Genomic DNA, 13,178 nt, shown 5'->3' with positions numbered 1-13,178 from the left:
GACGATGACACGAAACATGCTGTGGAGTCGTTGTTATCGAAACTGGCAGAAAGTTTTTTTGACGATGGTATACAAAAACTAGTCACCCGCTATGACAAGTGTTTGATCATTGGCAGAAACTATGTTGAAAAATAGTTATATATAAATAGACATGTATTTTCATGTAAAAATAAAATTGGATTCGAAAAAGTTTTACTATTTTTCTTTTTCAAAACGGTACTTAGTTTCCGAATACGCCTCGTAATTTCAGCATGTATTTTCCAGAGGATTATGAAAAGAAAACTGGATTAGAAATCCATTTTGTTTATTCGTAACTGAATTTTTTTCTTGTGAAGATAAATGCAAGATAAATGCTGCAAAAAGATGTATTTAAAATAAAACTACATAAAATATTAAAAAGAATAAGAAAAATCCCCAAATTTATTTCCTATTAAATTGCAAATATGCAAATACAGTTTAAAAAAAAAGTACCTGGAGTATATCTTTTCGTGACATTAAGCCCAAGCATCCAGATGAAACTTTTCCAAAAGTATATACAACACCAGTATCTAAAATATTAGAATATTATATAAAAGTATTAATAAGTGCTTGGAAAATAATAATGTAAAATTCAACTGACTTAAAAGTGATTCAAAAGTATTATTTGTATAAATAATTTTAAATATATTCTTGCTCTAGTTCAGTGGGCTTCAAATTCAGTTCCAAAGAACCCCTGGGTTCTACGAGTCAAACCCTGAGGTTTCGCAAGTCAAAATAAAAACTTTAAAAGAAAATCATAAGGCACTCACACTAGTTGATGAGTGCTTATTACCTAAAAAATATAAAGATGTGTTTAGTTATTTTTGAAATACAAGCACAGCCTAATCACTAAATATAATGCAAGGGTAAGTAACACAACAGCACACATATGCTATTAATGAGAAAATTACATTGATTTTATATTAAAATTATTTAATAAAAACACAATACTTTAATTATCTTACATAGAATACCTATAATGTATTGATTTACTTTATGTACATTTAAGACTTTTTCTAAGGGTAAGATGGGCTAGTGTGCTGCAGCAATATTGTCTTCTCCCAATATTTATGTGATTTTCTATAAATAAAAGCACCTGAATATGCATTTTTAACATTCAATATAATTTTTTAACTTTTTAGGGTGGCTGAATGGCATGACATTTCATGCATCACTCGGTTAAAAAAAAACAGGTCAAAAGAATATATTGTTGCTTCAACAAAAAATAATATGTCCAGAAAAAGGGGCAACTTTTTTCAGGGAGAGGCAGGAGAATAGATTTATAAGAATTTTACCATATGATAGATGCCTGTGCATGCTTGCATTGTTCCCCATTTTGATCCCACATAAAACATTTTCTAAGTTATCTTTTTTATTTAATGGTGTTTTAATTTCAAAATGGGCCTATTTTAGAATTCAATCTTTTGTAGTAATAATAATTAATCACAGAATATTCCAAAAAAAAATATTATAAACACACTTTGAAATTTTTAACAACTTTTTTTAAGCACAGTTTTAATTTTTAATGCCCATGCTTAATGTTGAAATTTGGTTTTTATTGTTTATTTGATCAGACAATATGCCCTGGCATTAATCAAACATAGTCATGGATCTTTTAGAAAATTTAAGTGAATTAGATAAATGTCATGCTGTGAAAACTAATGTTTAGCAAGAAAAATTAATTTTTAAATGCTGTTGGTGAAAAGAGAGCATAGCACAAATTATAACAAATGTAATTATTTCTAAGTGATAAATCTGAAGGTATTGAGAAAATATAGAATAAAATTTAAACTGAGAAGAGTCTTAATTTAAAAGTGAAAAAAATGTAAATAATAATGTAAAATTATAATTATAGTTTTAAAATCGCATGTTACCTTCAGAAATTTGGCATTTGAGAGGCAGTATACTTGGGAAACTGATATAAATAAATTTCACTTCATTCCACATTATTTGAAAATATGAAAACAGTACATCACATAATCGACAAACCATCTCTATAAAGATACCTATATCAATCAATGGTCAAATGGTTAAAATTGATAAACACTGGTAACTCAACCCATATTCAAATATCAGCTCATGAACTGACTGTATGAGACTTTTTGTTTTTTCTATGAAAAACCTAAATATAAGCCAATTTCATTTAGAAAGTTTACCATAAAGATATCACCCTTTAGGAATAAAAGATTTCATAAACTTTGCCTTAATTAGCAACTTAACCTATGATACTTCAAGCGCAGAACTGAAAATGAAGGATAAAAGCCATTAACTAACTAGCAATGATGGTCTATTTTCTGCAGGATGGAAAAGGCTGACACTACTTTCATGACCAATTCCAGATATACATACCAAACTGCACTTAACACAAAATGAAATCTTATCTTCCATTAAATGTTTTTTGTCAGAGCAATGACATTGTTTTCAATGCAGTGGGATTAACTTTCAACAGGACGTGCCTGTTGTGTGGCCAGGCTAACATGACTGCAAACTAATCTATAATTGTCCTGACCTTAATGACATTGCAGATAGTAATTCTGCAGATGTTGAATTTTTTCAGGGGAGGGGGGGGGCTTGTCTGAAAATTTTACTGGGTTGCTCAATAAAGACTAAGGGCTAAAAAGCACAGGACTGGCATGGGATTAAAAAAAAAAAAGAAAAAAAACTTTGAATGGGATTAATACTTTATTACGGCTTCTCTCAGATAGCTACTCAACATTCACTTTCTAAGACACTGAGACGAGGAGTTGTAGAAAACAAACCAGGATGACTTTATCTAATACTAATAGACTTTTTATTATTGGGATATATTAAAATATACAACAAAATGGATTAGTCATAATCATGCTGAAAATTTCCAAAAATATATATACAGTACAAAGTCCGTAATCCGGACTCATCGGGACTTCGGCGATTCCGGATTAGGGGTTTTTCCGGATTAAATATCATCAATTTAAATCTAGTAAGAAGCATGCAGAAATAATTCAACTAAAAATATGAAACCATAATTTATGAAATAAAGAGCAACCATGATCAAAATTTACCAAAAAAAAGCTTAATATTTATTTGTTTACTTTAGTAAACATTTCTATGAATGTAAGTTGTTTAAGTTGCTTCGTTTTTTGTGCTAATACTTTCTTTTTAATTTTATAAACAGACATAATTTCTTGTTCAGTTACAAAGTTCCACTGTTCAAGTCCTGTAATTGCTGGATCGAGAATACCGACTAACTTGTCAATCGAAATTTTTTTGTTTTCAATAAAGTTCTCTGTTACTTTCTTTACTATCAGAAGCGTGCATGGGTAAACGCTTTACTGGCTTTACGCGCATGCATAAGTTTATGGCTTTGAGGTCCGGATTATAGGTCATTGTGGATAATGGACGTCCGGTTTAGAGACTTTGCACTGTATACTCTGCTTAAGGTCTTGTTTGTATAATATAAAAATTATGATAAGGGATTCATACCAGATAAGGAAACTGTAAAATCTTTCCCACATGCAACAAAAGAAATGTTTACAGCAAATTTTTCATCCACTATAGATGCTATGTATGTATTTTCAGCTGATGATTCTAGCTGATCTGCTTTGCTCGTTGCACTACATGATTTTTGCCTTGCCTTTGGACATAAATAAAAATACATTTGACTATAGAAATTGCTATAATATAAAAAGTATAGACAGCATTATCTGTAAATATATCTCAAATTATAATTTTTGCATTTGTTTTATTTCTAAATTTGAAAATAACTTCAATATTTTATTTAAATAATGCCCAACTGGTTTAATTAAAAGAAGCATTGCATCCTGTAATATAAAACTATCTTGCTAAAATTTCTACACATTTTCTATGCTGAGAGAGACAGGAAGAAATGATTAAAAACTATGATTATGATGATTAAAAAATATTACACTGCAAATTTAAGCTAATCTATAAGTATTGTATTCTATAATGCAACTCTAATTTATTGAAAATTTTTTACATAATTTTCGATACATATAAGTACTGAAGTATGATAAAAAGAATAAATAAAGTAGATTAAGGTTAATATATAAATTATACGTAAAACACTTAAAACAGTTGCTATAATCACAATATTAGATATCATACCAGAAAATGAGATTGGGATTTCCAACTTATAAGCAATCCATTTCGTGTTAAACCAATTTTCTGATTTGACCCCAATGAAACGCTCTTAATATCACCTTTAGGAGGAGATGGAAGCAAAAGTATACTTGAAGATTTATTATCCAGGTACCAAGTATTAAAGTTTCTTTTCTTTTTCACAGAATTTTCATCTGACATAAAGAGATCAGAATCTGAAATATAACAGAAAGATCACATTTACAGAAATAAGAAAACATGAAAGTGGTTAAAAAACATAGATCTAGCATATTTCACGATACAAAATACATAAATATAAATTTAATTGATCTCATTAAATTTAATTGATCTCATACATTTAGTATTGATAAAAAATCTGATTTAAAAAAATTAAAACAATTACTATTTTAAGCCTAAAATGAAATGTGTCTTTTTTAGGTTCCTCACATAATAAAAAATAAATATATATTATGAAATATAATTTAAAATGTATACATTAGAAAGCTTTTGGGGTAATAATGAAATATAAATTACAAAATTAAAAATTATAACTGAATGACAGAATCTTAAGTAACACACTTGTATTTCTTAATCATTAACTATTTAATTTACAGTTTTAAAATAGTAGGTCAGCTTCGGTATTTAAATATTTTATAATTTCTTTTATTACAATTTGCAGCTTAAAGATATCTTTGCAATGGCAATTTTGAAAGTTAAAACATTTGTTTTTGAGCAAAACTTTGTGCGTAATATAATTTAAATTTTAGTATCATACAATTTCTTGTTTTCTTTCTATGACCTCATGAAGGACAAAAACCTGCAGTCCCAAAAATTTCACAAAATATTAAAATTTGTTATTTTGGAAATGCTTTTTTATCTGCAGTTCATCATCACCAATCATATTTATCTTCTTCAGAAATATTTTCTTTGCTTTCTTAATCATGCATTTTTTAGAGGGAACCATAAAAGCCCCCTCCTCCCCACATACTCATGCACCAGAAAAATGACTAGCATTTTCAGTGAAAAGAATTAGCCTAATAGCTACGTGACAACTTTTATGAATATCAGTGCCAGAGCAGCAGCCTGGAAGCAGTAATGTATGTTATGCATGCCACTGTAAGCAATCTGTTTGAAGTTTTTTGTCAGAGTTAAGCCCTATGAACAGCTGATTGGTCGATAACGTAGTATCAGTGGATTCATCGATGTTATGTTGTATATATACATGGAGATCGTGAGCATGAAAGAGTTTGCTGGTTTTCTTTTCTCATCTGTTGTAAGGTTACCATTACAGCCTAGTTTATTTTATTTAAGGTCATGAAATAAAGATTAGTTTTATTTTTATATTAGTCCGGGCATTTATTTAAGCAAAGTATGCTTTTGCAACTGCTCAAATGGCAACAAGCTGAAGTGTGATTGACTGAAGGCATGTGATCTTCAGCAATGAATCCCAATTCAGTCTCAGTGAATGACCAATGCACACACACATGGAGGCAGCTAGGCCAGCGGCCCGATATAGCATCTGTTGTCGAGTGGCATACGGCGGTTACACAAGGTGTGACACTGTGGGAAGCGATTTGTTGAGACACACGATCACCTCTAGTCATCCTTCAAGGCACTATAACAGCTCGCAGTTATGTGGACCACATTTTTACACTGGGTGTACAGCCTATACCAGCAGTTCTCAATCTTTTCACTAACACGCACCTTCTAATCCAAAAACTGAAAATCTTTAGCACCACCACATTTTACAATGATTTTTTCAATTTCTGAATAGAAATATTAAATAATAATAATAATAACAATAATAATAAAATATGAAAGCTTTCTGATTTTACATTACGCCCAAATGGACGCTTTTTTAGTCTTTTGCATGCTATCTTTATTTGCATGTTCTTCACACTTAAACCATAAAATTCAATTCAACAGCAATATCGCAAAATAATTTTAAAATAAGCATATCTTTAGAATTTCCTATTCACTGTCTCACACACTGGAGATAAAAAACCTTAAATAAAGCTCAGATCACATAAATTTAGGAGTCTTGGAGAAAAACCTCAATCAGGATGTTGAGGTTTTAATTTTTGGATTTGTTTTATTATTTTTTCACAAATATTTAAATGCACAACTTATTACGAGTTTTTCAAAAACAGATGACGATAGTTAAAAATACTTTGCTTCTTTGTGTACCACCTATTTTTCTCCTGCGTACCACCGGTTGAGAACCCCTGGCCTATACTATCAAGTCGTCCAGGTGCTATTTATCAGCAAGACAACACTCGTCTACGTACTGCATGAATTTTCCAACAATGTTTTCAAGAATATGACGTACCCCTGAGACCTCTCGCCAATAGAGCATGTTTGGGACATGCTTGGAAAGGAATTACAGCCATCCCAGAATATTGGTGAATTAACTGTCTAGTTGCAAAGATTGTGGCATGATCATGGTTCAAATGTGACCTACTTGATTTGATGCCATGCCGTGTTTCAGCTTGTATAGCTGCCAGAGGTGGCTATACTGCTTACCGATTTGTAACCTTTTTCATGCAGTAATTTCTTAATAAAATAATCTGTTGTTCAGAATTTGTAATTATTTGTTTACATCTTCATACACTATACAAATATTAAGTTTCATGATACTAATTCATTTCCTTCTAGCTGTATATCTTTTCTTTTTTTTTTTTTTTTTTTGTGTGTATGTGTGTGTGTGTGTGTGTGTGTGTGTGTGTGACAGAGTGTATAATATATTTAATATAGATTTTAGAAATATGTGTTTAATTAATATTTCATTGAGAATTTTATTACATAGCAGTAAAACTAATTTAAGCACAATATATGGCATAGTCAAACTAATAGAATTTGATGTAATAAAAATGAAAATTTCTAAGATGGTTGACTTATTTTATGCCTCTACAAAACTGAAGGTACACTTTGATCAAAATTTTAAAACATTATTTACACAAAAAAAAATTATGCATTTACTCCTTTTTAAAAATATTATTTCATTAAAGAACAGTAGCTTAATTTTACCTCTCTAATGAATACACTGTTTAAATCATTGTAGTAGTGAAATGAAAATTAAAATGATTAGAAATATACATATGTATAGATATGTATGTTAGAAATATATGTATATATGTATCCATGTATAATTTGAAAAGACATTGAATCAAAGCTAGACTTAAAATTTAGATCTAAAAGTGGTAAACTTACACATAACAATAGCAAAGACTGTGTTATACATCACTTAAATACAGCTATATAAGAATTTTTTAACTCTAATATCAGCTAAATTAATGACATATTTTATCCTTACACCAATACAACTTTTAAAAGGCTCAGAAACTATTGCATATTTTAAACACAAACATAACATCTAAGTAAACTGTAAATTTGCTTGATTAATTAGTTAAAATAAATATTTTAGTTCAATTAATACAGTTCTTATATTAATTGATACAGACTTACTGTTCCTATAACAATCGTCTTCCTGTATGTATTGCATGTCATTGTTCGTTCCATATAAATTTTGATAAAAGTCACATTATTTATTCCTGCATCCTTCATACTCTAATCACTTAGTGTGCCCATCATTCTCTAATCCACTCCTACAACCATAATTATCTTTACCACCATAATCATCTGAAAATCACATTTCCAATTGCAGCACTTCCCCTAATTCTAGAGCTAAGGGCAATAAATTTATTTCTGATAGTTTTCATTAGTTTTTTCTTACATGTTTTTAAGGGTATCAGGATAAGTTTTCACATATGGTCAACAAAGACTGTGAAGAAGGAAAATAAAAATAAATAACAGATTGCTTTGAGCTCCGATTAAAATTAGGAAGTTCTACATAAAATTAAGGCATTTTTCTGTGCAACAACGTGGATCATGGAAATATTTTAAACCTTAAAAAGTTATATTTTTAGCTAAGACACAGTTCAGACAAGAAGCAAAAAATAACGCATGATTTTTTGTTGTTGTTGTTGCTAAAGAGCACATTTTTAAAGTATGGTGTTCCTGTTGAAATTAATAAGTGTTATTATTTATATAGCATAAAGCTTTCTTGGCTTCTTCATTTATCATTTTTTAACTCCACCCTCCTGGCCTATTAGTGGCTAAGAGATAAAGTTGCTTAACACTGGTAATTTGATCCAGGGTTTGAATCTCAGCAAACAGACTGACTATATAGGTCTTTTTATGGTTTCCTCATGTGTAATATATATATGAGCCAGTTTCCTTTAAAAAGTCCTCCATGAAGGCATCCTTCCCCTTAGTCAGATAGCCCTCATGTGCTTTGATAACTGATGTGCTTGATTCATCTGAAAAATTATTAAATTTATATGGACTGCATGAGATCAAGATATCTTCAAGTAATATGAATAGCTAGAAAAAGACTTCCAAAAAAATAACTATTCTCAAGTTTAAATAATTTCAAATCCAAAATATTTCATTCTACCTGAGGAAAAAAAGTATACAGGAAACTTGACTTACCAGATTCTAATTTTAATTCACTATCATCCAATATATTCTCATTTGCAAATGATGATCCTGATGGCAACCTTTAAGATTTAAAAAAAAAAAATCTATGCATAAAAAGTTTCAGTGCCCAAAAAAGATTGAAACTGAAGAGATTATGAAAAGTAAATACATTAAAAAATAACAAAATAAAATTTTTAAAACATGTAATTCAATTAAATAATACAAATCTTGGAATGAAGACTGCTGACTACTATGAAATTTGTCCTTTGTTTAACCCTCCTAATATCCAAAGATTTGACCCCAATATTCCGAAGTTTCCAAAACACCCACAAGAAGCTATTTTTCTTGCTAATATATCCAAAATGGTCCTATTACTTTGTACTTGGTTTTTCTTTCTCGCTATATGATGACCTAAATAGTTTGGGAAAATTTCAAGATGCATGTAAATGCAAATCCTTAAATTACTAAGACAAATGCTGTTGAATAAATATGAATTGTTTCAATGGTTGGACTACTGTCATTTAACATACTAAATCCTTCACTTAAATTTTCGCAAATGTCTTTTTTATACTTCATAAGAATATTAGAATTGCAAACAACAATTAAATAATAACTTGCAAATGTGATTATGAAATAAATTCAAAATTCCCATCTGACAGAACAGAACACTACAAAATGTTCTACTTTGCAAAGCTTTAAAAAAAAATAAATAAATAAATAAATAAATATTTCACTTTACTTCTATTTCTTTTGACTATATTTATTGGATCTTGAACTATGCAAAGTGACTTTTTATCATCTCCTTTAAACAATCAGTTTACACAGCAACACACCAGTTCCCACATATCTGCTATTACTAGAATGTGTATTTAAATCCATTTTAGGTGATACATAATCTTTTATGGTTCATAGTGGATCTTGCCACTGCTGATAGCCCTGAACGTGAAGCTATCCACAGCACTCCACATCTTGGCATACTGCAATATGATGTTTCTTCTGCTCAGAGATCAGCAGATTGGGGGAAGGGAGGCTGGCAATAACATGCAGCATGTTCAGTTCCAATGAGAGAACTATCTGCATTGGCCAACTGGACTATAGAATGCATCAACAATGTTTGCAGTGTTGCAGATCATCCTCCAACGATGTGCAAAAATTTCTGAATTAATTCCACATTTTCAGGGATAATGCTCTTGGAAGGTCTTCCAGATATAGTTCATCTTCAATGGATATTTTCCCCCCTTTGAAGGCCATATGCAACTCGAAACATTGTGTACAACTCATTGCTTCATCACTGTAAGTTTGTCTAAATACATATAATCACTAACACCCAGGGCTTAATTTCTAAGATTAGAAGTGCCGGAGCCCTATGAAAGACCGTCAGCAGAGAGGAACAAGAGTAAATAAATAAATAAAATGACTATTAAACTCATTAATAAATTTAAAATTAAATAGTTAATTATTATAAAATTAATTAATAGCTATTTAATTAATGTTTATAAATTGTTATTTAACCCGGGAAGACGTGGGGTTTATCGGCACCCCACGCTCAAATTCGCTGGCAATCTCCCCCTATAATGCGAAATGCTTAGGTCCATCAGTAGCTGCCTTCAAGGTCATGTTCTATACCTCTCGACAGGAAACGGCAAATTCCAAGCATTTATTGTTGTTTAAATAATAGTTTAGCGGTGTACCGACACCCCACGCGCGCTTTCGTGTTACTATTTTTCAGTGTGAGCCATGGTGTGTGCAAGTCTCTCTGTTCGGTCTTTTCCTCATTTGACGTATGATCAAGAAACGAAAAGACTTGAAAAATTATTAGAGGGTGTTTCGTCGGATGACGATTCGATAGAAGAAGAATTAGAAGATTCAGAACATAAAGATATATTTAGTGATCATGAGTCTGAATCAGAAGAAGAGTGCGACTCCTCAGAAGTCCTTGGGATCAAACTGACTATTTTATAGGAAAGGATAAAAATTAGCTCCAATAAGAGATTTATTTGAAAATTTTGTCAAGAATTGATAGAAATTATATCATGTAGGGGAATACGTGACTTTGAAAGAAAAGCTAGAACCTTTTCGAGGACGATGCTCCTTTCGGCAGTACATACCTAAGAAACCTGCAAGATATGGTATAAAAATATTTGCTGTGGTTGATTCTAGAACCTTCTATGCTTTCATGTCAGCAGCCAGAAGGGCCGTACAAGATAGTCAACAGTTCTAGTGAAACAGCACAGCACATCCTAGCTCCATTATACAAATCTGGAAGAAACTTTACTACAGACAATTGGTATACCAGTTATGAATTGGCCAATTTCTTACAGAAAATGATTTGATGAACCATAAAAAAAGGAAAAAAATATATATATAATACAGGAGATGTTACATGTGCTGAAGGAAAAAAGACAGAAAATCAAAAACTGTATATGTGAAGTGTAAAAAACATATGTCAAAAGCACTGTGAAATAGTAGATGCTTCATGTATATATTACAAGATATATAATGCTTCTTGAGCCTAATTGATTTGAATATTAATTATATAACTCATTGTTCATATAATAATTCTGCATAATTTGGATTATAAGTGCATTCACAAATAAAAAACAAACATTTCTCTTAGAAATCAATGAATCCTAGACATCTGAAAAAAAATTTTCTATTTGTTATTAATTTTAAAATTAGCATTATTTTAAGCTATTTTATATAATAAATGTTGCAATTAATAGAGAATGCATTCTTTTACCGAATTGTAATAATATGTTTTGTAATAATATGTACGTCATTTAATTGCTTGGGGTGTGTTGACACCCCATGCGCGTTCTTGTGTTACATAATACAGCACGCGTCCTCCCGATTAATCAATAATTATTATATAATTAATTATAATTTAATCAATAATTATTAGATAATTAATTATTATTTATTGAAATAATTAAAGATTGAAGTAATTAACTAATTAAAATTAAATAAAATGTAAAGAGATAAATTGAAATTAAACACGTGATTTTTAATATAATTTTATTGTTAAAATAAAATTTTTGAGATAAAATTTCTACTGAAATTGTTATTCAATTATATAAAAGAAGTGCCGCAGCCATCTTATTCAGGGCTCCGGTACGTTCCGGCTAGAATTATGATTTATTACAAAAACTAAAGTACCGTAGCAGAGATCCGATGAGTTCCGGCCCAATTTAAGTTCTGATCATGGGAGGGGGGGGGAGTTCTTTTATCATCACAAAAATTAAATAAACTTAAAGTATAGCTGATGAAAATTCCCGGGCGAAACAGAATGAGGGTATGAGTGGGTGGAAAGAAAAAATGAGGGGAATCTTGGTGAGAGAGAACGTTTTCTTTGACCGCAGCTCTCTATTGATATAATTATAGCCATCAAGCAGATGGGTGTCAGGGGTAAATGAATCGGACTGAATCAGATGAGAGAGAACGTTTTCTTTGACCGCAGCTTTCTGTTGATATAATTATAGCCATCAAGCAGATGGGTGTCAGGATTAAATGAATCGGACTGAATCAGACTCCTAAACATAAAGTTGTTGGTTACACTTCCCCCCCCCCTTAGTGGATACTGTGGGAAAGACGGTGTATAGGACGTGCTTGAGCAGTTTATCTCAGTATTTCCCTCTTATTGTACTCACTGTCACTTAATGCACATTTAAGAATACAAATTTTCCTTCCTGGGAGGATAACTAACTGTAAGCATCGGTAACAATACATTAGATATAATGGCATGGCGAGAAATTTAGACGTTCGTAAACAAACTCCTCCAAATTTATTGCTTTTCTTAAAGGGAAAGGTTTCCTCATGTGAGTGAAGGGACTTTACTTGAACGTCTCATGTTCTCATGAGTTCATATTTCTAGGGAAATAGAGTATTGCAAGGTCTGCTTGTTGTTACACTAAAACGTTTAGGAGTTCTAAACTTTTTTCCTTTAAATTGTGGTTCAGTTTTATAAAATGTACCAGAGCTCATCTTATTTAAGGCTCAGGTACGCTCCGGCTAAAATTGTAATTTATCTTAAAAATTGAGAAGTGCCGCAATTTAAGCACTGCTAACACAACTATAATAATTTCCAATGTTGATGCAGTGATGTCTCTTGCACCACTGCCTTATACACACAGAAGCTTATTACAACTGCCATGGAAATTTTACAATGTTATTTGCTAGTACATTACTAAGTTAGTTTGGAAACTATTTAATACACTTTTGTAATGATTAAATCCTGTTGTAATGCCAAGTAAATGCAGCCTTTCAAAGAAAAATCATTATCAGAGATAGCTTCTAATATTATGAAGTCAAGGCATTAAATGAATATAAAAAGCAAAAGATACTACCTACATTTTAAGGGACTTTTAAAGAGAAAATATACATCAAGGAATTTGTACAGTTCAGAATCAAATGCTGTAAAAGTTACTGTTGATTTTATAAACTAATAACTGTAATCTTCTTTTATGTAGAGCATCTGTCATTTAAACTGAGATCTAAAGAAAAATAACTTCAAACTGTTAGTGTTAAATAGAAATATAAGACATCAGTTTTTCTGTTTATTTCAAAATGGCCTGCCAAAATAAATA

At 30.7% G+C, this 13,178-nt stretch overlaps 1 protein-coding gene across 3 annotated transcripts in view; it reads right to left on the bottom strand.

Annotated features, from left to right (window-relative positions):
• The window catches only part of LOC118187926 (serine/threonine-protein kinase Nek8-like), a 76,385-nt gene that overhangs the window by 19,772 nt on the left and 43,435 nt on the right, over nt 1–13,178 (bottom strand). For all 3 annotated transcript variants that reach the window (XM_085818304.1, XM_085818307.1, XM_085818305.1), the window contains 4 exons: nt 8,608–8,675; nt 4,123–4,331; nt 3,481–3,631; nt 472–548 (listed from right to left, as the gene is read on the bottom strand). In XM_085818304.1, coding sequence (XP_085674430.1) covers nt 472–548; nt 3,481–3,631; nt 4,123–4,331; nt 8,608–8,675 — 505 coding nt within the window. The remainder of the gene's footprint in view (nt 1–471; nt 549–3,480; nt 3,632–4,122; nt 4,332–8,607; nt 8,676–13,178) is intronic.

This window comes from Stegodyphus dumicola, chromosome 6 (assembly GCF_044657685.1).
Source record: "Stegodyphus dumicola isolate Sdum_Otavi_A_Nest chromosome 6, ASM4465768v1".
In the NCBI taxonomy this organism is placed as follows: domain Eukaryota; kingdom Metazoa; phylum Arthropoda; class Arachnida; order Araneae; family Eresidae; genus Stegodyphus; species Stegodyphus dumicola.
The sequence above is the reverse complement of the archived record's forward strand: the minus strand, read 5'-3'. Positions and strand labels throughout refer to the sequence as shown.